Raw genomic sequence first — 24,735 nt, 5'->3', positions numbered from 1 at the left:
GGTCCTGCACTGGGTGTACTGGTCCAGAACCAGCAGAGCATTATCAGTCTGATGCACTGATAAGAAGCAGCTGCTTCAGACTGATAATTCCACTTGTAGATTATGCTTATTGCATGCTCAGCTCAGTATTCGCTTGAACTGCAATGAGCCTATGTCTTGAATTTACTATTTAAACTCTTTGGTGGAATCAAGTGTTTGTGTAAGTTCAACCAAGTGATTTTAAAACGTGATATCAATTGCACAATGCTGTTGAGGGTTTAAAATGTCTGCACCAGGATTTCAAAGTCATCTCTGCCAGTGAGGCGTCTCCATCTAGTGACCAAAAACAAGTAACACCACCTCATCCTCACTCTGCTCTGAACCTCCTGACTCTGGGATGTGTCCTCCTTTACTGCCCTCATCACCCTCTGCAGTCTCCTCAGTTTCTCTCACACAAACACCAAATCAAAATTATTGTTCACTAAATGTGTCATTCTAGGAATTACCCTGCCCTCCACCTCACCCCCCAAGAAACTGGCCCTTCTCCAAAAAAGATGGGCTGCTATAATGTGTCATTTCTCTGCTGTGCTATAAAAGATAGTTGAGGCAGAGCTTCGCCCCAGGCCTCCACCATTTCATACAGAATAAACAGACAACACGGGGAGTAAACATGTAGAGCAAACATGTTCATGATGATGTCTCGTTGTTCAATATTTAACTGCAGCTGTTATTTTCATGCTAATTTCACATCTTTTTCATAAGTGATGTTGAGACTAGCATAGCATACGCAGGAGTATCTGGGTCTATATTTATATGGAATGGAATACAGTGTGTTTTCCTGCTTCATAACAATATACTTTAGTAGCAGCTCCTGCATTTGTTTCTTTTAAATGGAATGCTATAATATTTGCTGCCTTTTGTTAGTAACAGATTAAACAATGGCGCCCTGCTGCCAGAAGGTAGAGCCGTTTCCCCTGTAAAGAAACAGCTCCAAAGCAGAACTGTGCAGGGTCAAACAATTATCAGCAGTTTAAAATCATGTAATCAGAGAGAAGTGTAGGCGGTGAAATATTATCAGATACAGTGGTGGTTAAGGACTGTATAAATACTGGACAGACTATGAAGGTCAGTGCAAACCCGCACACAGCACTGCGGAGGTGAGTTACAACAGTCATTCACAGGGTTTGATAATGAGTTGTCAGACCTGTAAGCAAATAATAAATAATGGTGTAGCTGTTATTTAATGGCTAATCAAGAATCTAACTGTTTGTCAGAATACTGCTGTGGAGATGGCGATGTTTGGAAGGGTCTTGGAGCCAGTGGGCTACATGCAGACAGTGAGGTCAGTTTGCTCTCTGACAGCAGCCAGTAGCTGTAGGTGCCTGTTAAAGTCATCTCGTCCACCTTAAGAGCATGCTAGCTGCCTGTATGGTGTTCCTCAGGGTCCTGGTGCAAGGCATCTGCTCTTATCTGGGCGGTGGCGCCACAGCAGAAGAGACTGAGGTGGTCAGGAAGAACCTGGACCACATCGACCAGGAGCTGGGGACGTCAGGTCACGGTCTGCTGGAAGATCAGGAGGTTCATTGGCTGGAGGACGACCTGGCAGTGGTCTACTACCAGCTGGGCACGGCGGTGAGAAAGCTGCACCTTACATTAAGTACACGTTCAATTTAAAAGCTTGGTTTTAGAAAAACGCTGAACGATTATAGTTCTTATGGACCCTTGAAATTCCCTGATGTCCTTCCTGTGATAACTTGTTCAGAGCTGCAGTCAGTAGCCATGACCTCTGACCTTTGATCAAAAAAGGTGAGGGCTCAGTCAGACTTTGCCAAGAAGGAGAAGGACGTGTTCCTGCAGTACGTGGAGGACTACCGGCTGGAGAGGCAGCTGACAGCGCTCTACAACCGCCTGATGGGAGTGTCAGCGCTGACCAACCAGCCCACACTGCTGGAGGAGCTCATACTGACCCGCAAGCCCAGGCGCTGGGAGCTGAAGGAGTTCTGCGTCAAGGTTGGTGCACGCGCACGGCATCACGTGGAGGATGTTTGTTCGTCTCCCCAAGTAGGTCATTAAAGTTTCATCTTATTTTACAACAGCCTGCTCATATGCCGCCCTGTGTAAGTACAGCAGCTAGAGGCCCGAGGCGATGCCTTAATCTGTTGAGGGAAAATGATAGAAGCATAAAGACAAACAACTTCTAAACTGCAATTTAAATGCCACACTTCTTTTTTTCATCACATCAGACCAATGTTTGATCATCCAGAGGCTCTTCTTTAAAATTATGAAAATGTCTGAGTGTAGATTTACAGGGAAAAGCACTGAGAAGTGCAGCAGGACAGGATGAAATATTCAGTTTCCACACAAAAAAAACAAACATGATAGAAAACATAGAGGTCCCGTGGGCACCCAGGCGTGCTGCATCTATCTTCTTGGTATGAAAATAAACAGAATATTTAATTTAGCTGAGCTGTGACCTTCTTTTGTCTTCCTGGTGAGCTGAGTCGGCAAATTTCCTTTTGCAGGAACAAACAATTTCCTTTTCTGCAGAACAGCTGCTGTGATGGTCGAGCAGTTAAACCTTAATTTAAAGCATGAATTAAAAGCCTGAATGGTTTATTCTGAAATGAATCGAGCACTTAAAACCCATATTTTTAAGTTCTAGCTCGTTTCTCACATCTGATCTGACGTATGCGAAGCTGTCTGTCCTGTCGTCCCTGTGTCGTGCTGTTGCCCCTGAGCAAGGCATAATGAATATCCACTTTGAGATGAAGCTGACCTTGAACTTTACAGCTTTGTTGTGTCTCGTTATCTCGTAACTGTGGGCTGTGTTTGACCAGCCTTTATCGTTCTGTAGGTAAGAACATTTTGAGGACAGCGTAAGGACTATGCTGATTATTTGTCCATTAAAATCAGCTGCTGTAAAACCTGTTTTCATCCTAGAATTTTAGATCAGAGTCCAGTGCCTTTATCAAGGGGCTTAGGGGAATAAAGGAGGCAGCGTCCATGGATTAGCCCTAATGCTGAAGCAACGTCTGTGACATTGGTGCCCAGCGACTGATTTGCTCTTTTCAAGGAGTTGTTTGCGCGACATTACATGAAAGCTTGCAGACCAGAGCCTTCGCTGAAAAGAAAATTGCTAAATAAGGTTCAAGTGAAACATAATGAAATCACACAGTAAACAACAAATCCAGCAACAGACTAGAACAGAACGTGTTGAACTGAAACACACCAACTATTGCGAATCAGCCGACCTTGTCAAATAACGTGACCACAGTAGTGTTTCTTTAACCTTGAAGAACTCGTGAACAAACAGCTGATAACTGCAAAGGTCATTCTCCTCTGGCTCAAGAACAGTCATGAAATTCAGACCCCTTACCCAAAATAGCTGTGCTTTTCTTTGTATGTGTGTTCTGTAACATGACGAGAAGTGACCAGACCAAGTGTTTGTTTGGCTCAGCTCAAGAGCCAAGACATTTGAAAAAGCTCCCAGTCTGGTTCTCTCTCTTTCAGGTGAACTTCGTCCTGGCCACCGGGCTGCTGTGTCTCTTCACACAGGCTTCTCTGACGGGCAGAGACCAGGCCCTGCTGATGAAGACCTGGTGCGACCGCATGGGCGCCCTCTACAGGAAGATGAAGAACACCGGCGGACGCTGCTTGGGCTACTTCCTGGAGCAGGCGGAGGTGGACATCCGGCAGCAGATCACCGAGGCCGTGCAGAACCGCGTGGCCCCCGACGAGGCAGCGGAGAGTGTCCTGAAGACGCTGGAGAAGAACTACGACTGGCTGCGCTGGGCCGTGATGCTGCATCCTGCAGTGGGGCCCGTGGACGACGTGAGCGAGACCCGGGAGGAGAAGGGAGAGGCTCCAGCAGAGCAGCAGCTCAGCAACTTCCTGTCTGTGGCATCAGAACCGCCGATCCCCCACGTGGTGGCGTGCTACCGCGACACACCCAGCTCGCTGGACAGGAGCCGCATCCACCAGCTCATCGTTGACCTGGAGTGGAAGATCCCCAACCCCCCCCCCGAGGTGTACGCCTCGTTTGAGGAGGACCCGGGCCGAGCGCGGCGCTACCTGGCCTCACGCATGCTGCAGAAACTGCAGGAGGGCTTGGGTTCTGGAGTGGCCGTGCACGTGGTGCCGGGCCGCATGGAGATGAAGTGCAACTTCCCTCAAGCCTCCTACCACCTCTACGAGTACAAACACCGCCTGGCATCGGGCACCGTGTGCATCTTTGGATGACGGCAGCAACCTGCTGTTCTCCCAGATGTACCGTCCTACGACATGTTTGCTTAAACAGGGGTGATGTGGAGTTAAAGCTAAATAAACACCCTTTTTCAGCTGTACTGAGATTGCTTGTGAACGTCCATATTTCATCAGTTGGTCTGATAAAAACACACTGAGCACATTTTGGTAGAAACCAGAGTATGTGTTTTTAATCGGTCTCGTCTGAGACGTGCACTGATTTTCTGTACATCACTGTTGCAACATGTAGCAGAGACCAAATCTCTGCCGTCTTTACTGCTGAGGTCTAATTCAAAGTCAGCTCTGCTTCTGCTCTCACACAAGTCCACCATCGGAGCTGAGCTCCGCCGTTTGCTCCAAGTCCTTCTTGACATCTGGGAAGCCCTCCAGCGTCTCCTGGAAGTCATCACAGGACAGGGAGAAGCAGCGGCAGTCGGTCAGCGCCTTGGCCGTGGCCAGATGTTTGCCTCTGGTCAGCACGCACGTCTCTGTGGAACACACAGGGGTGAACGCGATGGGGATGAGGTCTGACAATTAATCCTGGATGAAATCAGCAGCGCTGGCTGAGCTGGGAAGCCCTGGACCCAAACGCCGCGCAGGTCAGCTGCCAAAAAGGCCGGGAGCGCTTCCACTTAAAGCCAGGGAATTAAATGAATCCCTCAAGTTGGAAAAGATGCACTGTTGGTTTTACACTCACTTCTTGAAGGTTTGTGTGTGTTAAATGATAAAGTAGGTTGTTCACATTCAGTCCGACCCACCTCCAAAGAAGTCTCCATCGCACAGTTCCCTCTCGTAGGAGTCGGCCTCCATCAGGACCTGGCCGTGGTCGATGAAGAACATCCGGTCCCCTGGGACGTTCTGTCGGACGATCACGTCGGCCTCCTGGAAAACCTCGTAGCGCAGCTTGAGGACAACGGAACCGATGAAGTTTTCGTCTCGGTTCTGAAACATCGGCACGTTCCTGAGCAGCCGGCTGCACATCGCCGCCAGGATTTGCTGCAGCAGAAAGAGAACTATGAGAAATAAAGAAAACAGAAGATCAAATTTAAATTGATTGCGAATGTGTGCACGGTTTGTCTTCACTCAACATCACCTCTTTGAGCGCCGACGACACTGTGCTCATGATGTCCTTCTCGTCAAACCACTTCCCTCCATAACGGGCCTGGTAGTAGTTGCTGATGCGCAGCTGCAGCTCCGGTGGCAGCTTCATAAAAGCCATGTAATGCTCCAGGTGGCTCATCTGTGGAGAACCACAGTCACAGGACACTTGAAGCACCGCGTGCACGTCAAAGGACGACTTCCTGTCTGAGGAGAATAAACCCGGGTGACGGCGTCGCCCGTGAGGACCTTGCTCTTGTACTCCTTGGCCGCCGGGTCGACGTTGGCGATCATGGCGGTGGCGTTGGCCACGAGCACGGTGTACATGAGGCAGCCTGAGACCATGCTGACCATCACGATCCACATCTCAACGTAATCTGGGGAACAAGGGTCCAGAGTCAGATGCTGGCTTTTATCTCCCAGGGAGAACGTGCCAGGGTCGCTCCTACTTGTTGGAGCGTCCATGGACCCGTAGGAGAGAGCGATCATCTGGGAAAGAGCCCGGAACACTCCCCAGGAGTACTTCACGATTACTGTGGAGTTCTGGAAGGAGATGCAAGCGTTCAGAGGAACAACGCACAACTGTCACACAAAGAGTCAGAGGTTTTACCATCAGGTTTTCTTTCCGGACCCAACAGTCGGTGGGAAACTCCTCCAGCATCGGGACAAAGTACTGGATGCAGCCGTTCCAGTGACACAGCAGGAAGATCATCATGAACAGAGACAGCACGCGGAAGAACAGACGGACCACCTCCAGGTTGGCATTTGAAACCTATGTGAGGAGAGGACTGTGGGTTTTATGTGAAACCACGGCGCTGCGTCACGGCCGGTCTCAGTCCGGTTGCCGACCCGTGCCCGCTCCGGCAGAACTTACTTTCTCCACCTCGTTGAAGAACCTGACGAGCCTGGACACTCGAGCCAGTCGGATCAGACTGAGGATCCTCACGAACATCAGGATCCGCATCATCTTGTTGGTCTTGGAGGGGTTGTCGTCGTTGTGGTATTCTAAGTCCTGGGAGAGGAAGACTGATTGCTACACCAGTCTCTGAAAGCACACGGTGTGAAGCAAACAGCAGCAGTGTTCATGCAAACCTTCATGCACTTATTGTTGGTGAAAGTACATTTTTGGGATCAGATCAGTTCCTTCACTCGAATAATCTCATGCCTTTACTTTCTTTTCTTATCAGATGTGTGCTTTTATTTTGGTATTTTCACTGGAGTGGTTCCACCCCTCTTTTTTAAACCTGAATGTGAATTGTTCTGTTCATTATTACCGCGAACAGCAGAATGTATCCGATCGGAAAAGCTGCTATGACGTCCGGTACGAACCACGTCCTCAGGTAATTGCTTCGGATCTGTTTGATATCCAGAATCGCTTCCTGTGGGGATGAACAGAGCGGAGTCCGACTTTCAACCGAACTCCTGGACCGAGGCACTCTTTGACGTCACAAACACTTAGCCCTGCGTTCACAGAGACGACAAACATTCCTCTGACAGCCGCGCTGCGCTGTTGCGGAAGCACGTGCGGGAACATCTCAGGGCGACTGTGCGTAAATCTGCCACGAGCAGATGCTCGTGGCTCCGGAGCGAACGCCGCAGATGTGCGTTTGTGATTGGCAAGATAGAAGTTACAAAGCTTGAACAGATGAAAACAAACCAGACACAGCCTGCGTAATTGGAAATGTTATACCTCCCATTTATCCCCATACGTCATAATCCCTGTTATAAAATCAAACAGCAGGTGCCAGTTTCGCCCGTGTCCAGGATCCGTGGGCGGCGCTAATCGGGCCCTTCGTGTTTTCAGTAGATTACAGATGGGCAGAGGTGGATTGTGTGCCGGGGATTATGCTCTTCCAGATTGTGTCTGAAAATAGAGTCGTGCCGCTCTCACCTCGCCGTCCTCTGCGATGATGCCCATGCGGAAATTCAGGGCCACGTCGATGAGGAACAGCGTGTCGGAGAACACGTTGAAGCCCTCCCACGCGAGCCCGCTGTTCTCGTCCAGGAACGCTATCTCCATGGGGATGCCGATCAGGTTGAGGAAGGTGATGGCCATCATGCACATGATGTAGTAGCTCCTGTGGGCACAGGTCGGACGCGTCTAAGTCGCTGCCGGCCTCGGATCTTTTTCCATTTGGACTAATTAGTCAGTGAAGCCACGCACCAATAACTGCACGTGTCCTCGTCCGGGTTGAGCGTCTGGCTCAAATAACTGCTCTGTGATGTCACAGCCTCTCTGCCTTCACTTTGTCTGATCGCCTCACTGATAATAACAATACAGCAGCAGCTGTCTGTGACGGCAGCTCTTTAAGGAACCACGAGGCACAATTACTTCAAAAACACCCAAGGGATCCACACTTTAAATACTGACAATGGTTTGTTTTTACATTTTACCAATATATATTTATAACATTCTTGACACTTATAATAATAAAATCCCCAACATCTGCTCATCACACTAGAGTTTTATTAAGCGTTTCTCAGCAGAACATTTAAATCAACGCGAGTTAAAACCCCCACGAAGCTGCTGTAACTAAAAGCTGATCTCAGGTGAAGCGCTGGCCCCAATCTACCACCTGCATCAATACCTCATGAGGCTGAAGGGGTGGATGACGAAGACGCCGCTCTCCAGCTGCCGGACGCACTCCTGCTCCACGGCCACCTCGCTGCCGTACACGTACAGCGACTGGCGGTTGAGCTGAGGCAGCAGCAGGGCTCTCCACCCACAGGTGGCCGCGCTGCGTCCCACCGCGGGCTTCTCCATGCTCCAGTCCCCTGTGATCAGCTGAACACGCGGGCCATGCTGCCGGTGCCGCTGCTGCTGCTGCTGCTGCTGCTGCTGCTGCTCGCGTGGCGTCTGCCTCTACCAGCCCTGACCTCCCGTCTTGGTCACAAGGTAATTTTCCATCAAGGCTCCCGACCTCAGGGCTTATTGGAGCTGTGTGGAGCCGGCGAGCGGACGCCCGCCTTTCTGCTCGCCTCCCCCCCCCCTCCCCGTCTCTCTGCCTTTCTGCCCCCACCGCACTCCTCCACTTCTTTTCTTTTTCTCCCAGCTCATCAACTATTCAGGATCTGAGTCTCGTCCCATGAATCAAGCCATGTCAGGAGGGTCAGATCGAGCTCACAGTAACTCTGAGGACAATGGCATGAGTGTGTGTGGAGAGGAACGCAATTATTGTGATGCTGTGTGTGTGTGCGTGCGTGTGTGTGTGTGTGTGTGTGTGTGTTTGTGTCTGTGTGTGTGTGGAGAGGAACGCAATTATTGTGATGCTGTGTGTGTGTGTGTGTGTGTGTGTGTGTGTGTGTGTGTGTGTTTGTGTGTGTGTTTGTGTGTGTGTGTGTGTGTGTGTGTGTGTCTGTGTGTGTGTGGAGAGGAACGCAATTATTGTGATGCTGTGTGTGTGTGCGTGTGTGTGTGTGTGTGTGTGTGTGTGTGTGGAGAGGAACGCAATTATTGATGCTGTGTGTGTGTGTGTGTGTGTGTGTGTGTGTGTGTGTGTGTGTGTGTGTGTGTGTGTGTGTGTCTGTGTGTGTGTGGAGAGGAACGCAATTATTGTGATGCTGTGTGTGTGTGTGTGTGTGTGTGTGTGTGTCTGTGTGTGCGTGGAGAGGAACGCAATTATTGTGATGCTGTGTGTGTGTTTGTGTGTGTGTGTGTGTGTGTGTGTGCGTGCGTGCGTGTGTGTTTGTGTGTGTGTGTGTGTGTGTCTGTGGAGAGGAACGCAATTATTGTGATGCTGTGTGTGCGTGTGTGTGTGTGTGTGTGTGTGCACTTTGCCAGGGATGTAATTAAACACTGTACTGTGTTACCTGATTCTGTACCTGTGCTTCTTCTCGTGTTTGCACATTTCACATCAGGAGCAAAGCAACAGACACAGGGTGAAAAATGTCATTTTGAAGATTAAAAGGTTAAAGAAAAAGGCTTGGATTTACACATTTATTTTGAGTTTCAAAAACATAAACTGTATATTACCAGATGTAGTTTTGTGTCAGCGAGCCTGTCCACATGCACAGGTCGGGACTGTTGAACACTGAGGTTAAACTAGATCAGTTGAGTCCCGTAGGTCCAGCTTTGTGTTGCCTCAGGTGCAGGTCACTTCTAGTGCTCAGTAACAATACTTCACAACCACTGCCGACTCAGCAGAGACTCTTTTTATAGGAGTTTCCACGTGAGGGAGATTTCAGGCTCACATTTGTTTTCCAGTCAAATAAAGGAGTGCTTTAGTTGTTACTGCTTTTTGCACAGACAGAAACACTGCTTCCTCTCAGCATTGATGCTTTCATTACACATAAGGGTCATGTCATGGCCTCACACTCCTTCGCCTTCAGAAGCCACATTTCTTTAAAACAAACAGCAGATAAAAAAGCCAGTTGCACACGTTTGCACTCTCCGTGCAGTCTAATATTCTGCAGAAAGTGCACGCAAGGTGCAGATCTGTCACACACTACAGCCAACCAACAATATGCTTAGTTGCTCATTTATCTAGCACGCAGCTGGTTCTCAAACTGGAGTAAGTGACTCCGTGCTGCTGCTTACGCAACACTTTGCCGTACTGACGCACTCTACACCCAGGGCAGAAAATAATCATCTTTCATATCATACAAGTCCCACCATCAGCAACTGTATTTTTACAGCACACAATCTATTGACTGATGAAGAGGAACAGTTATGAAATGTGGGCTCATATTCATCAATTCTTAGACTTATCATCATCGATTAAACACATAACTTCAAAAATTAATTAGAAGTTCATTTTTTTCCTGCACAATAAATGATGCAACTACAGTAAATTACAGTAAAATGTACTGTAACTAACTACATATTTTGAATTTTACATTACTTTACATTACTTTTGACAGTGTAACTTTTGTGGTATAACTATTAGTATTTTGTTCATATATTTTGTGCAATATAACTTTTAATTTGCTTTGGCATAAATAATAAATCTGTACCATCGCACCATTGTGATGCCGTTTCCTCCTCATAATTCTTTCATTTAACTCATCCCTAACATTTAGATTTTACCTTTATTTGTTTGGTGTCTTGCAGCGTCGTACCCCGTGCACAGCACTGCATTTCCCAGAAGTCTCTGCGGCGCATTTTGACTCACGTGACTTTGGTAAAAACGCGAAGCCGCGAGTTCGTTCTCGTGGTACTTTCATTTTGAAGGTGAAGCTGCCGCTAACGAGCCAAATACGAGTAAGTTCCACAGCGTCGCTTTAATGGCCGCGTTGTTACACGGAGTTTGTAGAAGATGATAATTAATCCGTGCTGTTTGTTTAACGCTGCGCACCTCACGTGGTTCAAATGTGCGTTCATGTGACCACCGTGGCATCATAGTGACCACCGTTAGCTAACTTTACTTTAGCCGACGTGAGCGTTACGCAATGCCATGCAGTTATCGAAAAGGAAGCAGGAGTAGTAGTACACAGTAGGACTCGGTAACGAATAGCGGATCACAGGGTTGTTCGGAACCGCACTGACTCGTCGTTGACAGAAACCCACGACCCGTCCGGTCCTGGACCTGTGCAGCTGCTGGACGCATGGCTCGTGCTGTCACCGCGTCTCACGTTGCATCAGTTCACCTTCCTCCAATGTGTCACCTTGGGTAGAAATACTGCTGAGACATGCTTAGTTTGGATTATCTGTACAATGCTGGTACTTTAGTTTCCTTTTCTACTTACTATTATACTACACTAATATTATTTACGCGTTTGACTTATTTTTCATATAATGTTTATTGCACATAGGGTTGGACTGGAATAAAGCTGACTTTGACTTTGACTTGACTTTGCTTCTTACACTTGTGACCAATTAATCTGCAACAAACTATTTTTCACAGTCTGCTCATTTTTGTAATTATCTAACTTATTGACTAAGTAATACTTTGCAGTGTTTCATATTGTAAATCACGCTGCTGCATTTAAGTGCAGCACAGTTCACATGAATGTGCTGTGGTTTTCTGTTGGCGGTTTCAGGTCGTACTTGTTTCTCTTGCAGCGATTGACTGATCTGTTGGGTTTCTTGTGCCAGTTTAATCACCAAATTGTTGGCTTCATGTCAGTTAACAAACAATTTTATCATGTCACAGGAACCACTAAGCGTTTGACGCTACAACTGTGTGCATTCAGTAGCTGAAGGAGGGATTTCTAGTCTGCCAGTTGAGTGGGTTCACCTCATTTTGTGCCTTTACACAGGAGATGTCGGCTGTGTGTGCTGCCAGCGCGGAGCCTCCTGCAGTGACTGAGGGCTCAGAGCAGAAGAAGCCACTCAAACCGTGCTGCGCTTGTCCAGAAACAAAGAAAGTCAGGGATGCTTGGTCAGTGTCTCACCTGAGGGACTTCAATATCCTACATTCCTCCTCACCTGGAAATATTTATTAAAGCTGTTTTTCTATTTTTACCCTCAGCATTATTGAAAAGGGAGAGGAGAACTGCACCGCTCTTATTGAGGCACATAAGGAATGCATGAGGGCGCTTGGATTCAAGATTTAACTCTTATGATTTGTTTGGTAAGTAGCAAATTCAATAATTTTGAGCCTGACCTTGACATGGGACTACATTTTTAATGTTGTATAAAGCTTTTGTTCAATTCCCCATTAAAATATCAACTTTATTTTATTTGATCTGTATTTTGTTGATATCCTACTAAATTAGGCAGGAAAATAAAGAGTTTTAAGTTTAGTTCTGCTCACACATAGTTTGCTATGTGCTATTTGTCAGTTTGCTTTGACAAATAAATCCAGCCTGAATTGGTTCAGTCTGGCGTGTAAATGGGCTCCTGCTGTCTAGGCTGTAAGTTACCAATGTTATTTAAGCTAGGACAGCGTCTGACTGTGGGTTTCTTATTATGTATTGTATAATAATGATTGTACCAGCACTGTAGCTGCTACTTCTGTTTAATGCTCATCATTCCTTCTTTTGCAGTGTGCTGCTGTGTGAATGGAAGACAACCCTGAATACTCTTCTTGTTTTTCTTTACACTCTTATTTATTTCTCTACTGCTGGGAAAAACGCTGATGATGCACTGGCTCTGGTGGATGGAACATTTGTGAAAGTTGTTTTATAAAGTCTGCCTTTTTCCAGAAACATGTGAATATCTGAACTATTGTCTGAAATTAAACAATTCCTATGCAGCATTGTTGTCTGTTGACTGATGTGAATACATTTGGTGATCAGACTTGAATCCTCCTGAGTCCTGCAGTCCTGATCTTCCAGGGAAACTCTTCCTGACACAGTTGCTGTCCCTGGTATGCACTTAGGCTTAAAAATAACTCCTGCCCTGCAGAGCCAATACTCGGCATATCTGCATTCCTCCTCCGTCGTGCGGCACTTTAGAGAATCGTGCCTGACAGCGAGCATCTGTCTTTAACTTTATTGGATTTTCATGCTTATAAAAATTGAAAGAGATTATAATTTTTTTATTGTAGATTAGCCCATAGTGACTGAATGAATTAAAAGAACAGATGTTTGTAGTCATTTTGATGAAGTTTCTTGCTTTGTAAATCTGCTATGAACAGATGCTTCCTTTGACTTTAGTCTTGAGATCGTAATCAGAAGACGGAAGCGTTTTTCCCTTGACAGGTGAAATTAAATGAACACCTGATGTCAGCACACGGTGATGACATGTATGTTACTCATGAGTAATTCAGTTCACTTTCCTCCTCAGAACCATTCATCGTCATTCAGGAGAAAATACCCTCTAAACTCACCAATGTTTAAAAAATAACTACCAAATCTGCCACTGGCCATTCTGTCCTTGGCTTCACATCCATTTACCTCTAACGTTTTTCATTTCCACTGTATTTCTTTTATTAGCATGTGGTCCGTTCACTGCGTCGCACGCACGGGAAGCAGAGAGGTTTGACTGAGTTGGACTTGTGTCTTGGCTCACACGACAGCCGCTGGTGTTGGGTGTTTATACCTGAAATCTGACCTGTGTCGCCGTCCTACTCAATTCAGTGGCTGTAATTACGCGCGGGCAGCGCCGCGGTCCTGGAGCCAACTGGGCTCATGCAGTTTGGATGAAGGACGGTTTGTTTCTTCTAACTGTGTGAAACCGCGCTCGTCTGAGGGGTATTTGTCAGAGGCCTCTCCTCCTCCTCCCGTTTCCTGTCTCTCCCACTGTTATGTTAAGTAGCAGGCCTGCTTTCTGTCAGCGCCCTCTCCTCCTTGGGTTTCAACTCCAAACATGGTGATGCTTCTGGGCCTCGATCAACGCCCCCACGCTCCCCTTCGGCTCCAGCTGTTGCTCGGCCGCGCGGCCGGTGGGCGAGAGAACAGGCTGGAAGGCAGGCACAGTGGGAGACACAAGACGGGGTGAGACGCCAGAGACGAGAGGAAGGGACACATGCTGACCGGAGGAGAAGACGGAACACATTCCACGCGTGTTTCTGCAACAAACAAGGCCGTGAGAACTTCTTCACATTGAAGAATTGTCCACCGCACGCCAAGGGAACAAACGTTTACCTCTGACATTTTTAGTCAGTGTCTGTTTATTTTTCTTCTGTCAAAGTCTGCAGTTGAAGCTGGACAGAAATAGCAGCACGCCTTTTCGGGGCCCATTTGTTTGTTTTGTGCATCAGAAGCCACCTGTCACTCGCTGTGTGCGCTTCCACCATGAGCGCCCACAACTCGTCTCTGCTGGACAGCTTGTTGTTCGCCCCGCTGTGCGATGGCTGGAGCAGCAACACAGAGGGGGCCATGTACCACTTGGGCAGCACCATCCTGTTCCTGGGCTACATGGGCGGCAGCGGGGCCTACGGCTGCCTCTTCATCTTCGGCTTCCTGGCGCCCGCCTTCCTCTGCCTCACCCTGTGGGGCTGGACCACCGTGTGCGGCCTGGACGTCTTCGGCTGGAACCTGCTGCTGCTGCTGGCCTGCGTGGCTCAGATCTGCCACCTGCTCTACCGGCTGCACCAGGAGGGCCTACGGCGCGAGGAGCTGACGTCCCTGTACCAGGCGGTCTACCTGCCGCTGGGCGTCCCCGTGGGGGTGTTCAAGGAAATCGCCGGCGCCTTTGAGAATAGAGTGGTGGAGCTGAAAGCGGGAGAGACGTACGCTGTGGAGGGCAAGACGCCCATTGACCAGCTCTCCTTCCTGCTGTCTGGGAGGTGGGGAGTGTGTGTGTGTGTGTGTGTGTGTGTGTGTGTGTGTGTGTGTGTGTGTGTGTGTGTGTGTGTGTGTGTGTGTGTGTGTGTCCAGCATAGATTCTCAGTCATGTTCATGAATTTGTTATTTACTCTTTTATCTCTTTTATGATTTTGGTCTCCACCACTCTGGGGAACTCGCTGGGCCTCAGTAGCCGAGTCCTCCATTGAGTTCCCCAATAGAAGTTGTTTCTGTGTTTTTACTCCTGTAAACTATTTTCACTCAAAATGTAAACATGTAAAATATGCATGGCACTGATGAGGACAGATGATGGACACTGCCTGGTCTGGACTGTTCTACCCATCGGTGTTGTTACTGTGTGACTCTACAATAACATAAGTCTTGTGGCTTAACTGGCGATTCCACACAGGAAACGCATCCTCTTCATCCAAACATCCTGAAAATAGAGCTGCCTTACATCTCAAAGTGCTGGAGCGTACACAAGAGAACTGTTGTAAACAGAGTATTTTTGTCTGTGACTCAGCGGCGTGTCTCTACAAAGTGCCAGCTGGTTACTGGGACAGCGAAGCATATGCTCCTCTTACCTTAAACGAAACGTTCCCCCAGTTGAGCTGAATACAACAAATGAACGCTGTTATTTATAAAAACGCTTTATTTTAAGCTAATGGGTTTTACTTATCTACTCTGAAGCAGCCGAACCCTCAGCTCTGTGGGAAGCGAGGACCAGCTTTGTCTTGTTTAAACATTTGCTGCATTTGCATTGAGGGCCCAGAACCAGACCCACATCCCCTGACGCCGGTCTCATCCTGTGGGGCCGCGTTGTCCTTCTGTGACGCTCACACAAGCAGCAGATCCCTGATACGATCACGTTCAACTCAGCCTCAAATGAACAAAACAAACTGTGATCCAAACGTTGGTCGTCGTCCAGAGACGTCTTTTTGTTGAGTGCTGGAGTTTCTCACTCAGTTTAAAAGGAAGCTTTCTCCCCTCGTGTTAGAATTTGATTGATGTGCTCTGAACGCCGGAGGAAGAACCTGAAGACGTTCTACACACACACACGTTCTCTTCATTCCACCTGCGCGGGGACACGGCCTCTAATATTTGCCTCCACCGTCCTCGGGTCCAGCTCAGGGACCTCCAGCTCGTTCTCCTCCCTCACTGTCCTTTCTCCTCTGTCGGCTGCAGGGTTAACGTTTCCTTGGAGGGTCAGTTCCTGCATTACATCCACCGCCACCAGTTCCTCGACTCTCCAGAGTGGGAGTCTCTCAGACCAAACGAGGAGGGGAAGTTCCAGGTGCCGTGTGACGTGCTGTGACCGGTCCGGTTCTGCTGACACCTACTTCTTGCAGACTGAGTGTTCTGTGCATTTCCGTGCAGGTGACCCTGACAGCGGAGGAGGACTCCAGCTACGTGTCGTGGCGCCGCCGCCGCCTCTACCTGCTGATCTCCAGGGACCGCTACGTGGCCCGTCTCTTCTCTGTCATGCTGGGCTACGACATCGCCGAGAAGCTCTACAACCTCAACAACAAGCTGTACATTAAGAGCGGCGTGCTGCTGGACATCCGCCTGCCCAGCCTCTACCACGTGCTGGCCCCGCCCTCGCAGGGCAGCGAAGGCAGCAGCGACTGCGGCGCCGCCCGGGACCCGCACGCCGACCCGCAGGCGAAGGACCAAGCGCCCGCTTACGAGAAGTGCGTCCCAGCAGAGTCTCAGCATCTCCAGCCCCGCCTGCAGGGACCGAGGACGGCCCCCCTGGGAGAGCCCCCGGCCCCCCAGGGCCACCGCTACGACCACCCCTGGGCGACAGAGCCGGAGCTGCCCTCTGGTGAGGACTCCAGCAGCCTGGTCCTGGAGGACTTCGCTGATGTGGCGGGCTCCTTAATGGATTATGGCAGTGAGAGGGATTATTTGAGGTAGAGGGTCAGGGTGATGGAGCTAACACACTGGGTCACCTCTTAAGACACATGTAAGTACTTCACCGGGTGAGAGGGGACGTGGGGTGACATGCGGTCACAGCTCAACTAACCTTTAGCTTCAGACTGACACAGAGCTGGAATAGAATGAACACTAATGTTGTGATATATTTTGGATCTCTGATCCGTAACGTAAACATGCATGTTTGCAGCATCCTGCTTCTTCGGTGCAGAATCTGGATTATGATTTGATTTTCCCACATTTCAGATTAAGAGTTCCACCCGGCCAGCTGCTCTGCATTAGCCTCTGCTTTGGCTTCACCTCGCGCCCTCACCTCATGGTGAAATGGGCGGCAGCTGCGTCTTATCTGATGCGGATTAGAGCCTGGAAATTTAGGGAATGTCCCAAAAAAATGCTGTGCCGTGCTGCTAATCCACGTGTGTCCACCCTTTGGCAATCTGTCCTCTCTGCTCGTCCTCCCTCTGTTCCCAAACGCAGCCCTCACCACCGTGCGGGGATCACATTTCATAGCTGGATTATGGGTTCAGGGTTGGGTTGCAGTGTTCCCGTGAAGCTGCAGGTCAAGGCCGTTAAACCAGAGACCAGCGCTCAAATGTCAGAGCGCTCAGATCTGACATAAAATGCGTTTAGACGCTGCTTAAATCCCAGCTCCTGCATCGGGTGGGACGAAGCGAGAGGCCGAGGGCTCTAACAGCACGATGGCTGCCTGAAACCTACCACACAATAACCCAACGGACATTCAAGCATTTCTACACTCGAAGGGGTTTTGAACCTGCCAGTTCTGTGATCACCGACGCGTCAGTGTTGTGTCTGCAGGAGGAGACAGGAACGGGAACGCGCCGCCTCGATTCCAGAGGGTCCGAGCGCCGCTGGCTCCCACCGACACCCCCAAACTGTGACGCTGCGTCTGGAAACAGCTCTACAGAAGACAGTAACAGCGGGTGGGTCCCCGCTTCCACAGCTTCAGTACCGACAACAGGGAGGCCCACTTCCCACTGCTAGTGTGGCATCGGGCTGACTGATGCTAACGGTTCCACCAACTAGCAGTAATTAGTCTAATTGGACCAGAAGCTCTGCTCATAGGAACCACCACATGATAAAAATACAAACCAGCCTTTAAATAAATCACAGTTATTTGTTCAGTGAATCAGTCTGTTGTGTCTGGTGACTCTGAGGTGCAGCATCTCTAATCTTATTCTATGTTGTGTAACTGGTTGGTTCTGCTCCAGAAACAGATGGATCTGTTTTTTAACTCACTAATATTAAATGTTGAAATGATCATTGTTTAATTTAAAACTACACACTCTGTAGTTTTACACACAGAAATAAGCATTTTGTCTGAAGCCTTGTTGTATATAAGTACTTAGAACCATCATTTCACCATTGTCCCATTTTTACTGTTTCTGAACATGTTTATATTCATGTTGCTGCACGTCACTAAAAGCCTCTGTAGACTGTGTTTTGTATGTTTTGTATTTCATACACACTCGACCTGTAACTCGTGTGTCACTGTCTGAACGTTGGACTGAAGTCTTTGACGGGGCCAAGGATTCTCATGAAGCTCTTTGTGTGCAGTGGAATGAAGCCTGTTTTCTGTCTGCTACAAGTTCACGCCAACCTGATTATACTGAAAATAGACCACAGCCGATCGACTCACGTCACAATAAAGTGCACAATAAAGTCTGACCAGGTCTAACCTGACTTTCTGGACATTCACGTCTCCTCTTTATGGAATCGCTTCAGGAAACGGGACACAAACGCCAAACAAAACATTGACTTTGTCTGTTTATTTCTATAAAACTGGTTCAGACGCGACAGGTCAGATTAAACCAACGCTGGTAAAAGGGTTCATTGTCTGAACACAAACATTATTTCATGATGCTGGAAGGTCAGTGCATTGGAACCAGTGGAGGCTCAACCACTTTTCCCGGGTTGAACCACGTGTCTGTGACCTCATGCTCGATGCAGCGGTGGAGGTCTTCAGCACCTCCTCCTCTACGCTTCACACACCTGCACCAGGTCGTGGGTCCACGGAGCTCCTCGCCTCACGCGGATGTTGTTCACACACAGCGGCTTCGGTTGCCTTAACACAGATTTAAAGGGAGCCCAACATCAGAGCAGGCAGAAGATGAGCAGGTTCACAGCCGGCGTCTCCACAGGTCGTACCTGAGCAACGGGAGCTCGGACAGACACACGGACCGGACGTGGACGTCCCCCTGTCGGTACAAGCGATTGCCGGTGTTCTTCAGGCCGATGGAGGCGATTTCACACAGAGCCACAGGATGAGCCACCACCGCCCTGTACGCCGTCGCCGACGTCTGCCTGAGACACAGAACAGACGCAGACGCGCGTCAGGACGCTGCAGAGCGGGTCTGCAGAAGCCCCGGCGTGCAGCAGCTGCTGAGCACAAAGGGAGCGTCTTCCTGAGCTCCAGCGACCTCCACACAGGCTGCACCTGCAGCTTAGAGTCACAGTGGAACACAGCAGCTCTCAGCCCAGAGTAGAAGCTGCACACTCACATCACACATCCCATCAGAGCCCTGAACAAAGCTGTAAAGAGCAGGTCAGTGAAGCTGAGGCCTCACTACAGCTTCACGGTTCAGTGCATTCATATTACGTCACAGTTCCGTACAGTCTGAGCCGCTCGTCTGTTCTCCAGTTCCCGGTGCTCAAGGTCACTTCCACCTCTGCGCTTTTCTCCAGGGGGGAAACCTCCAGCTCCAGCAGGATGTGATGAGCTGAGCGGAGAAACACGGCGTCAGCAGTCCGTCGCTCCAGGTGAGCGCTCAAAAGGTCAAAGGTCAAAGGTTCACACAGACAGACGCAGCGCTCACCACAAAACGGTGGCGAGGAGCTGGTGAGCAGGAAAACCTTCTGCTCCTTGGGGAGCGGTGAGACGGTGATGCCACTGTTTCCTGACAACCCTGAAACACACACAAACACGCACAACTCTAGACACACGAGCTCCATGAGCCGGGCCTCTGCAGCCGCATGCGTCCCCACCTATAGTTGGACACGAGCCCTGGAACATGTCACAGTCCACACACTTTCCCGTCAGGAAGTCCTCGTAGCTGCTGCATGGGATCCCCTTCAAGGCGCACGAGCTGGACAGGGAGCTGATGTAGACGTGCAGCGCCCTCATGTGGTCACAGATCACATAGCCGTACACTGGAAAACAAACAGGAAGTGACGCGAGCGGAGCGCCGCGGCCGCGGCCGCTGACGGACGCCGCGTCTCTCTGCCGCTCGGACGCTGCACTTACTCGACGCAAACCTGGAGTGAGCGCATCCGGTCTGGTCCTTGCCCCCGTTCAGGAAGAAGTCCACATGACCCACAGGGATGGAGATGCCGAAGTCTGCAGCAGCAGGAGGAAGAGCTGGACTGAAAACCCGCTTCCTGCTCTCAGCTGCTCTTTGCTGCAAACTGGCAACAAGCTGAGCAGGTTTTGGTTTTAGAAGCGAGGAGCCCCCTGGTTCTTAACTCGAACGGGGACCACATGGACGGATTACAGCAGGATTATCTAAGCATAAGTCCGTAAACGCACACTGGATTCCCCTCAGTGGCTTAAATCCTCTCACACAGACTGTTACTACAGGCTGGACCCAATGTCTGAACCCACCATGACAAGTCAACATGTCGCCTGCTCAGATGCACTTGGTTTTTGAAATAAAACAGTCTCCAAAAGCACTAAAGGCCTTAGAGCTCTTTGTACTTCTATTATTGCACCGTATCCCAGTCGCTGCTGACCTTCCTCATGATTTTAAACGCTTGACTGTAAAACCCTCCATAAACAGCCTGGTGATCATGAGCAGCAGTAGCTTGGTTAAAGGTTAAAGGTTAAAGGTCTCACAGTCTGAGTCCGTGTGGATGGCGTCCACAAAGCGAGCATCCGACGGGTCCAGGCGGTCGTAGGTGTCGGCTCCTTTAAACATGGGTCCGGCTGGGTCCAGACCTGGATGAGGAACGGAGCAAACCCAGTCAGAAGGTGCTGGCAGGCGCGTCCACAAAGGGGGACGATGGGCCCAAGCCCCATTTTCCCAATTTATTTTAAGGTCGACCCTCGTCTATACATTATTTTGACCTAATTGTTTCGGCCATTTAATATGGAAGTAAAAACCAGCAGGGGGATTGTTTGAACTCAACCAATCGTTGTTTTATGAACTTGTTCCTGCTTTCACTCAGCAGCTGTGGCTCCTTGAACTCCACCTCTCAGACAGAGACATGACACAAACAGGCAAACAGTGGCGCATTGGGTGCTGTGTGAGGCTCCTCCACAGCCTCAGAGGAGCTGCTCTCAGAGCCCTGCTCATCATTCAGGGCCACGGGCACCTCCACATGAAGGCGTCATTGTCTGCCCCGTTTTTCTCTAGACGAAGCTTTAGAACAGGTGCAGACAGCGGGTTCTTCCCCGAATAATAAGAAATATTCAATGTTCCTCATCGAGGTTTTAGTATTTATTTAGTAAGTAATTTGGTTTCCTAAAATGTGAACCACCAGCGGGACTCGAACCAGACTCACCGGTGATTCTTCCCAACTTGCCCTCAAATAGAGTTCCCACAAACCCCGCGACGTGCGCTCCAAGACTGACGCCGATGAGGTGGAAGGAGTCCAGCGTGCATCCGTGCTTCTGTGGGAGAACAGTGGTCTTCACGTCACGCGCTAATTATCACCAGGGAGTGATGAAGCCCTGCCCCCCCCCCACTCCACTCCATGACACACTCACCTGCAGCTGGTTGATGAGCACGGACAGCTCCAGCGCCACCTCCTTGTAATTCTGCACCACCAGGTTGTAGGCAAAGGAGGCGCCGTAGACCCAGTCCACCAGCAGCACGTTGGCGTCCTGCGCCGCCAGGAGCGCCCGGGCCAGCGCCTTCGCCCAGGACGGCCTGCTGCCCAGAGCCCTGCGGGCGAGAGGGGGCGTGGGCCGCACGGCGCTGTGGGACACGTGCACCGTGCTTCTCACCTGTATCCGTGGACGATGACCTTGGTGGGCAGCGAGGCGTCGAAGGGGGGCGGCCGCCGGCGGAGGGAGTCCTGGCCGAACGCGTGGGCGCAGTCCGGGTTCCTGCGGGTCAGCAGCAGGTAGCGGACCTGCAGCCGGGCCCCGGGCCGCCGGTAGCCGGGCCAGGTGGTGTTGCTGAGGTCGGCGCACGCGTCCGCCTGCTGCTGCTCACCTGCGGGTGTAGACGGACAGGGTTCATGAGGCCGCAGCTGGAAGCTGAGCGAGTAAATGAGCGGCGGTGAAGCTGGACCATGATGCGAACTGAACTGAACGCGTGGATCTGAACATAAAACCTAAACATAAACTCGCCTCTGTAATAGTTGTCACTATAAACCGGTTTTGACGTGCTACTATTTACTAGTTTCATAGGACTGAGAGAAGAGTTTTTGTTCTGTAAAAGATCTCAGTGCTTCTTTGTTCTATTCTGGTGTGAGTCAAATCCAACGAAACCAGACTCTTGTGACTTCCTTAGTTTTGAAACCCTCATGAAACTCACCCTTTCTGTTTCACTTGGCGAGCTAATGAAGCTAACGCACAATAAGCAGAATCCTCAGCAGCCACTCACCCGTCGCCACTGATGTGAAGGAGAGCGTCAGAGCCCAGAGGACGACGGCGCTGCGTTTCCAGCTCATGTCTGCTGCTGCTCGGCTGCTCAGCTCTGCCTGAAATGGGGGTGGAGATCAGCTGATGCCTGGTGAAAGTACCAGCGCCGCCGCTGACGCTGCCTTTGACTGGGATTTAAAGTCCAGGAAACGCCCGCTCCTTTCGTTTCTTGAGAAGCTTCGAGCCCAGACGTGTCCACCACAAAGCAGCTCTGGTTCTGACACTCGCTCGTTTGTCTTCTTTCCCAGACTGGGTTCCGTGGCTGAAGCTCCGGCCTCACTGCTGGTCAATGGCTGTTTGTTTGAAAAGCTGGACTCTGGCCTGAATGCCCTCAGAGGGGAAACGAGCCAGAGCGTCCGAGGTGAGGAGAGCTCACCCTGGTGTATGTGAGTGAAAGAGCGACGCACGGAACCGAACACATCCGGAAAATGAAGAGTGAAGCAATGGAATCTGATCAGATCACAGCTGTTTCTGAATAAAGAGGAATTCACCATACGCTGTCCTCATGCATGGAATGATAATCAGCTGCATCGTTGTTTGCTCTGTTGGCATCATCATCATCATCTTCCTCACCCTCACCTTTTTTCCTCCTGGCTCTATGGGCCGGACAGACAGGGCTTCACCGCGTCTACACATATAAATGTTCAACATGAATGAATGAAAGACAGGTTTTCTCCATCAACTTTAATGACATGAGCAATGAGCAACGACAGGTGACCGCGCACGTAGCTCAAAGCTAGTGCTGCAGCAGTCAGCGCTAGCCGTAACCGTAGCAACGGCCCGCTCGTCTATCCGCCTCTGATGCGCTCCCTCTCCTTGGGCAGCTCGGACGCCAGCCACTCCACGGTGCGCATGCGCGCCTCCTCCCAGCTGTACCGCGGCCTGTAGCCCATGTCCCTCGCCGCCGCCTGGTAGGAGAAGCTGAAGGCCGTGTTGAGCATGGTGAGCAGCTGCCGGTTCAGAGGCGGCACCACCCGCACCAGCGGCCGCAGCGCCGCGCACGCCATCTCCAGCAGGAAGCAGAGCACGTAGAGCAGCCGCAGCGGCGCCGGCAGCCGCTGCTGGATGCCGAAGCCCAGCGGCGCCATCACCGCGTAGTTGAAGTCCGAGTAGCTCACGGGCGGCGTGTCGTCGGAGATGAAGTAGAAGCGCCCCCCCACCGCGCTCCGGCGCCGGGGGTCCCGGAGGCTGCGCGCCGCCTGCAGGTGGGCCGCGGCCACGTTGCCCACGTACACGGGGTTCACGCGCGCCTCCGGGCGGGACGTGCGCCGCAGCACGTTGCCGTTGCGGATGGCGTCGCGCATGTGGCCCAGCAGGAAGCGGCAGCCCTCGCCGTAGATGTACATGGGCCGCAGGGCGCACGTGGCCAGGCGGCCGCCGCCCGCCAGCGCCGCCCCGTGGGCGCGCAGGCTGCGCTGCTCGGCGTCCTTCTTGGTGCGGCTGTAGGTGAACTTGAGGACGGAGTCGTAGGGCGTGTCCTCGCCGCCGTTGACCACGGGGTCCCCCCTGGGGTTCGGCCCCAGCACCTCGATGGTGCTGGTGTAGATGAAGGCGGCGACGCTCTGTTGGATGCAGGCCTCCAGGAGCAGCTGCGTCCCTGCAGGCCACAGTCACGCACACACGGTCACTTGAGCTCCCGAACACACTGAACGTCTGCATTCACGCCTCGCGACCTTTGACGTTGACCCCGTACACCTCGCTGTAGTCCAGCGACTCCAGCACGTCGATGACGGATGCGATGTGGAAGACGACGGAGGCGCCGCGACACGCTGCTCGCACAAAGTCCCAGTCCTGAATGTCGCCCTCCCAGACGCTCAGCTTGGTGCCGCCTCCACATTCTGGAGCAGAGAAACCCATCAGTTCTCTACAGAAAAGACTCACCGGCCAAACAAGGTTTAAACAGCACCCTTATCGTGCTCATCGATGCAGACAGTGTAAGTGAGTCTATCCTGCATCAACCAGTGTTAAACTACAGAAAGTCTCCACTTTCTCTCAGAGTGACATTAATCAGTTTGTAGATTTTTACCCTCCAGGTCCCGGACGAGCTGCGGCTGGACGCGCTTGTCGAGCAGCCGCACCTCGGCCGCCGCCTCCTCCTCCAGCAGCAGCCTCACCAGCCTCTTTCCCAGGAAGCCGCCGGCTCCCGTCACCACACACACGTCGCCGCTCAGAGACATCGCAGTGCAGTCAGACGCTGCACGCTCCGCTTCCTGGAGTGAGGAGTGAGTGGAGCGGCGGCACCGTCTGCCCTCCCACGTTGTGCGAGAGCAGAAAGGTTTGTCTCCAAGGCAGTGTCACAAATGGGCCGGGCCACTGCAGGCTGGAATGCGGTGCTTTCTGGAGCTCATGGATTCAAGGGGGATGGAACCTTTTCCTGTGAAGGACGCCTGTAGCCGGAAGGTACAACCTTGTACTTGATTGAGAACAACAGTGTGCTGCAGCGTCAGCCGCTGACGCACACCGGGGGTTTACAGTATGTTTCACTAAAAGAGGTGTTTGTTTGAAATAGTCTTAGTAGCTCCACCAGGAGATACAAGCATTGACTCAGCAGATTTTAGCGAAGCGGGGACGTGTTGTGATTGGTCAGCTGGGACACGGCCTCATCCTTGAGCCAAAAATCATCACAGTTTGTCTGTGACGTGCCGTGAGCAGATGAAACCATGAACTCAAGCCACGGCCACAGAAGAGGTGCCTCGATCCATCACTGGAGACAAACGAGCCTCGTCACGTCCCACCGACCCGGTTATTCCCCTTAGATGCACAAG

General features: G+C 50.9%; 6 protein-coding genes across 13 annotated transcripts; 3 read left to right on the top strand and 3 right to left on the bottom strand.

Moving 5' to 3' along the window:
- The first annotated feature begins 1,048 nt into the window (after positions 1 to 1,048).
- LOC114847634 (uncharacterized) lies at positions 1,049 to 4,328 on the top strand. Of its 2 annotated transcripts, none has more exons than XM_029137579.3 (5): positions 1,049 to 1,136; positions 1,254 to 1,321; positions 1,422 to 1,611; positions 1,786 to 2,040; positions 3,490 to 4,328. In XM_029137579.3, the coding sequence occupies exons 2-5, from the start codon at positions 1,269 to 1,271 to the stop codon at positions 4,216 to 4,218; spliced, it is 1,227 nt and encodes a 408-aa protein (XP_028993412.1). In that variant the 5' UTR covers positions 1,049 to 1,136; positions 1,254 to 1,268; the 3' UTR covers positions 4,219 to 4,328. The 2 variants fall into 2 exon arrangements, with proteins under 2 accessions (XP_028993412.1, XP_028993414.1); XM_029137581.3 differs by having other exon boundaries at positions 1,050 to 1,136; positions 1,786 to 1,989.
- A 56-nt stretch (positions 4,329 to 4,384) lies between these two features.
- On the bottom strand, positions 4,385 to 8,282 carry hcn5 (hyperpolarization activated cyclic nucleotide-gated potassium channel 5). Of its 4 annotated transcripts, none has more exons than XM_029137574.3 (11): positions 7,908 to 8,268; positions 7,484 to 7,582; positions 7,211 to 7,397; positions 6,594 to 6,698; positions 6,194 to 6,331; positions 5,930 to 6,091; positions 5,769 to 5,862; positions 5,569 to 5,696; positions 5,315 to 5,461; positions 4,980 to 5,217; positions 4,385 to 4,709 (listed from the first exon to the last, which is right to left on the bottom strand). In XM_029137574.3, exons 1-11 carry the CDS (start codon positions 8,081 to 8,083, stop codon positions 4,537 to 4,539), a joined length of 1,647 nt encoding a protein of 548 aa, XP_028993407.1. In that variant the 5' UTR covers positions 8,084 to 8,268; the 3' UTR covers positions 4,385 to 4,536. The 4 variants fall into 4 exon arrangements, 3 of the variants coding, with proteins under 3 accessions (XP_028993407.1, XP_028993410.1, XP_028993409.1); XR_008693450.1 differs by having other exon boundaries at positions 4,570 to 4,709; positions 4,980 to 5,234; positions 7,908 to 8,282; XM_029137577.3 differs by lacking the exon at positions 6,594 to 6,698 and having other exon boundaries at positions 7,908 to 8,267.
- Positions 8,283 to 10,391: 2,109 nt separating this feature from the next.
- LOC114847640 (cytochrome c oxidase copper chaperone) lies at positions 10,392 to 12,456 on the top strand. Of its 2 annotated transcripts, none has more exons than XM_029137602.3 (4): positions 10,392 to 10,519; positions 11,518 to 11,639; positions 11,730 to 11,831; positions 12,247 to 12,456. In XM_029137602.3, the coding sequence occupies exons 2-3, from the start codon at positions 11,521 to 11,523 to the stop codon at positions 11,812 to 11,814; spliced, it is 204 nt and encodes a 67-aa protein (XP_028993435.1). In that variant the 5' UTR covers positions 10,392 to 10,519; positions 11,518 to 11,520; the 3' UTR covers positions 11,815 to 11,831; positions 12,247 to 12,456. The 2 variants fall into 2 exon arrangements, with proteins under 2 accessions (XP_028993435.1, XP_028993434.1); XM_029137601.3 differs by lacking the exon at positions 10,392 to 10,519 and adding an exon at positions 10,599 to 10,978.
- Positions 12,457 to 13,474: 1,018 nt separating this feature from the next.
- popdc2 (popeye domain containing 2) lies at positions 13,475 to 18,066 on the top strand. 3 transcript variants are annotated; one of them, XM_055504759.1, is made up of 4 exons: positions 13,475 to 14,432; positions 15,616 to 15,724; positions 15,808 to 16,255; positions 16,612 to 17,175. In XM_055504759.1, the coding sequence occupies exons 1-4, from the start codon at positions 13,939 to 13,941 to the stop codon at positions 16,614 to 16,616; spliced, it is 1,056 nt and encodes a 351-aa protein (XP_055360734.1). In that variant the 5' UTR covers positions 13,475 to 13,938; the 3' UTR covers positions 16,617 to 17,175. The 3 variants fall into 3 exon arrangements, with proteins under 3 accessions (XP_055360734.1, XP_028993417.1, XP_028993416.1); XM_029137584.3 differs by lacking the exon at positions 16,612 to 17,175 and adding an exon at positions 17,182 to 18,066 and having other exon boundaries at positions 13,476 to 14,432; XM_029137583.3 differs by lacking the exon at positions 16,612 to 17,175 and adding an exon at positions 17,182 to 18,066 and having other exon boundaries at positions 13,481 to 14,432; positions 15,808 to 16,396.
- Positions 18,067 to 18,137: 71 nt separating this feature from the next.
- pla1a (phospholipase A1 member A) lies at positions 18,138 to 22,492 on the bottom strand. Its single transcript, XM_029137578.3, has 11 exons — positions 21,933 to 22,492; positions 21,329 to 21,539; positions 21,089 to 21,266; positions 20,884 to 20,992; positions 20,216 to 20,317; positions 19,628 to 19,720; positions 19,369 to 19,533; positions 19,200 to 19,289; positions 18,998 to 19,103; positions 18,532 to 18,687; positions 18,138 to 18,448 (listed from the first exon to the last, which is right to left on the bottom strand). Exons 1-11 carry the CDS (start codon positions 21,997 to 21,999, stop codon positions 18,361 to 18,363), a joined length of 1,365 nt encoding a protein of 454 aa, XP_028993411.1. The 5' UTR covers positions 22,000 to 22,492; the 3' UTR covers positions 18,138 to 18,360.
- Positions 22,493 to 22,639: 147 nt separating this feature from the next.
- On the bottom strand, positions 22,640 to 24,660 carry hsd3b1 (hydroxy-delta-5-steroid dehydrogenase, 3 beta- and steroid delta-isomerase 1). The gene is made up of 3 exons (XM_029137585.3): positions 23,997 to 24,660; positions 23,644 to 23,808; positions 22,640 to 23,567 (listed from the first exon to the last, which is right to left on the bottom strand). The coding sequence occupies exons 1-3, from the start codon at positions 24,145 to 24,147 to the stop codon at positions 22,759 to 22,761; spliced, it is 1,125 nt and encodes a 374-aa protein (XP_028993418.1). The 5' UTR covers positions 24,148 to 24,660; the 3' UTR covers positions 22,640 to 22,758.
- Between the last annotated feature and the right edge of the window lie 75 nt (positions 24,661 to 24,735).

Source organism: Betta splendens, chromosome 21 (assembly GCF_900634795.4).
Source record: "Betta splendens chromosome 21, fBetSpl5.4, whole genome shotgun sequence".
In the NCBI taxonomy this organism is placed as follows: Eukaryota; Metazoa; Chordata; class Actinopteri; order Anabantiformes; family Osphronemidae; genus Betta; species Betta splendens.
This window is presented reverse-complemented; position numbering and strand designations above follow the sequence as displayed.

What these genes read in the sequence shown, in the direction of transcription:
- pla1a (XM_029137578.3), bottom strand. Translation starts at nt 21,999, where the DNA reads ATGAGCTGGAAACGCAGCGCCGTCGTCCTCTGGGCTCTGACGCTCTCC. An exon ending in CTCCTCGCCACCGTTTTGTG is followed by an intron (nt 19,104 to 19,199) that starts GTGAGCGCTGCG and finishes TTCTCCGCTCAG; the next exon opens with CTCATCACATCCTGCTGGAG. An exon ending in ACAGACGAGCGGCTCAGACT is followed by an intron (nt 18,688 to 18,997) that starts GTACGGAACTGT and finishes TCTGTGTCTCAG; the next exon opens with GCAGACGTCGGCGACGGCGT.
- LOC114847634 (XM_029137579.3), top strand. Translation starts at nt 1,269, where the DNA reads ATGGCGATGTTTGGAAGGGTCTTGGAGCCAGTGGGCTACATGCAGACA. An exon ending in GGCTACATGCAGACAGTGAG is followed by an intron (nt 1,322 to 1,421) that starts GTCAGTTTGCTC and finishes GGTGTTCCTCAG; the next exon opens with GGTCCTGGTGCAAGGCATCT. An exon ending in ACTACCAGCTGGGCACGGCG is followed by an intron (nt 1,612 to 1,785) that starts GTGAGAAAGCTG and finishes TGATCAAAAAAG; the next exon opens with GTGAGGGCTCAGTCAGACTT.
- popdc2 (XM_029137583.3), top strand. Translation starts at nt 13,939, where the DNA reads ATGAGCGCCCACAACTCGTCTCTGCTGGACAGCTTGTTGTTCGCCCCG. An exon ending in TCCTTCCTGCTGTCTGGGAG is followed by an intron (nt 14,433 to 15,615) that starts GTGGGGAGTGTG and finishes TGTCGGCTGCAG; the next exon opens with GGTTAACGTTTCCTTGGAGG. An exon ending in ACGAGGAGGGGAAGTTCCAG is followed by an intron (nt 15,725 to 15,807) that starts GTGCCGTGTGAC and finishes ATTTCCGTGCAG; the next exon opens with GTGACCCTGACAGCGGAGGA.
- hsd3b1 (XM_029137585.3), bottom strand. Translation starts at nt 24,147, where the DNA reads ATGTCTCTGAGCGGCGACGTGTGTGTGGTGACGGGAGCCGGCGGCTTC. An exon ending in GCTCGTCCGGGACCTGGAGG is followed by an intron (nt 23,809 to 23,996) that starts GTAAAAATCTAC and finishes TCTCTGCTCCAG; the next exon opens with AATGTGGAGGCGGCACCAAG. An exon ending in GTACGGGGTCAACGTCAAAG is followed by an intron (nt 23,568 to 23,643) that starts GTCGCGAGGCGT and finishes TGTGGCCTGCAG; the next exon opens with GGACGCAGCTGCTCCTGGAG.
- LOC114847640 (XM_029137601.3), top strand. An exon ending in AAGAAAGTCAGGGATGCTTG is followed by an intron (nt 11,640 to 11,729) that starts GTCAGTGTCTCA and finishes TTTTACCCTCAG; the next exon opens with CATTATTGAAAAGGGAGAGG.
- hcn5 (XM_029137574.3), bottom strand. Translation starts at nt 8,083, where the DNA reads ATGGAGAAGCCCGCGGTGGGACGCAGCGCGGCCACCTGTGGGTGGAGA. An exon ending in CACCCCTTCAGCCTCATGAG is followed by an intron (nt 7,583 to 7,907) that starts GTATTGATGCAG and finishes TGTTATTATCAG; the next exon opens with TGAGGCGATCAGACAAAGTG. An exon ending in CGATGGAGACTTCTTTGGAG is followed by an intron (nt 4,710 to 4,979) that starts GTGGGTCGGACT and finishes TGTGTTCCACAG; the next exon opens with AGACGTGCGTGCTGACCAGA.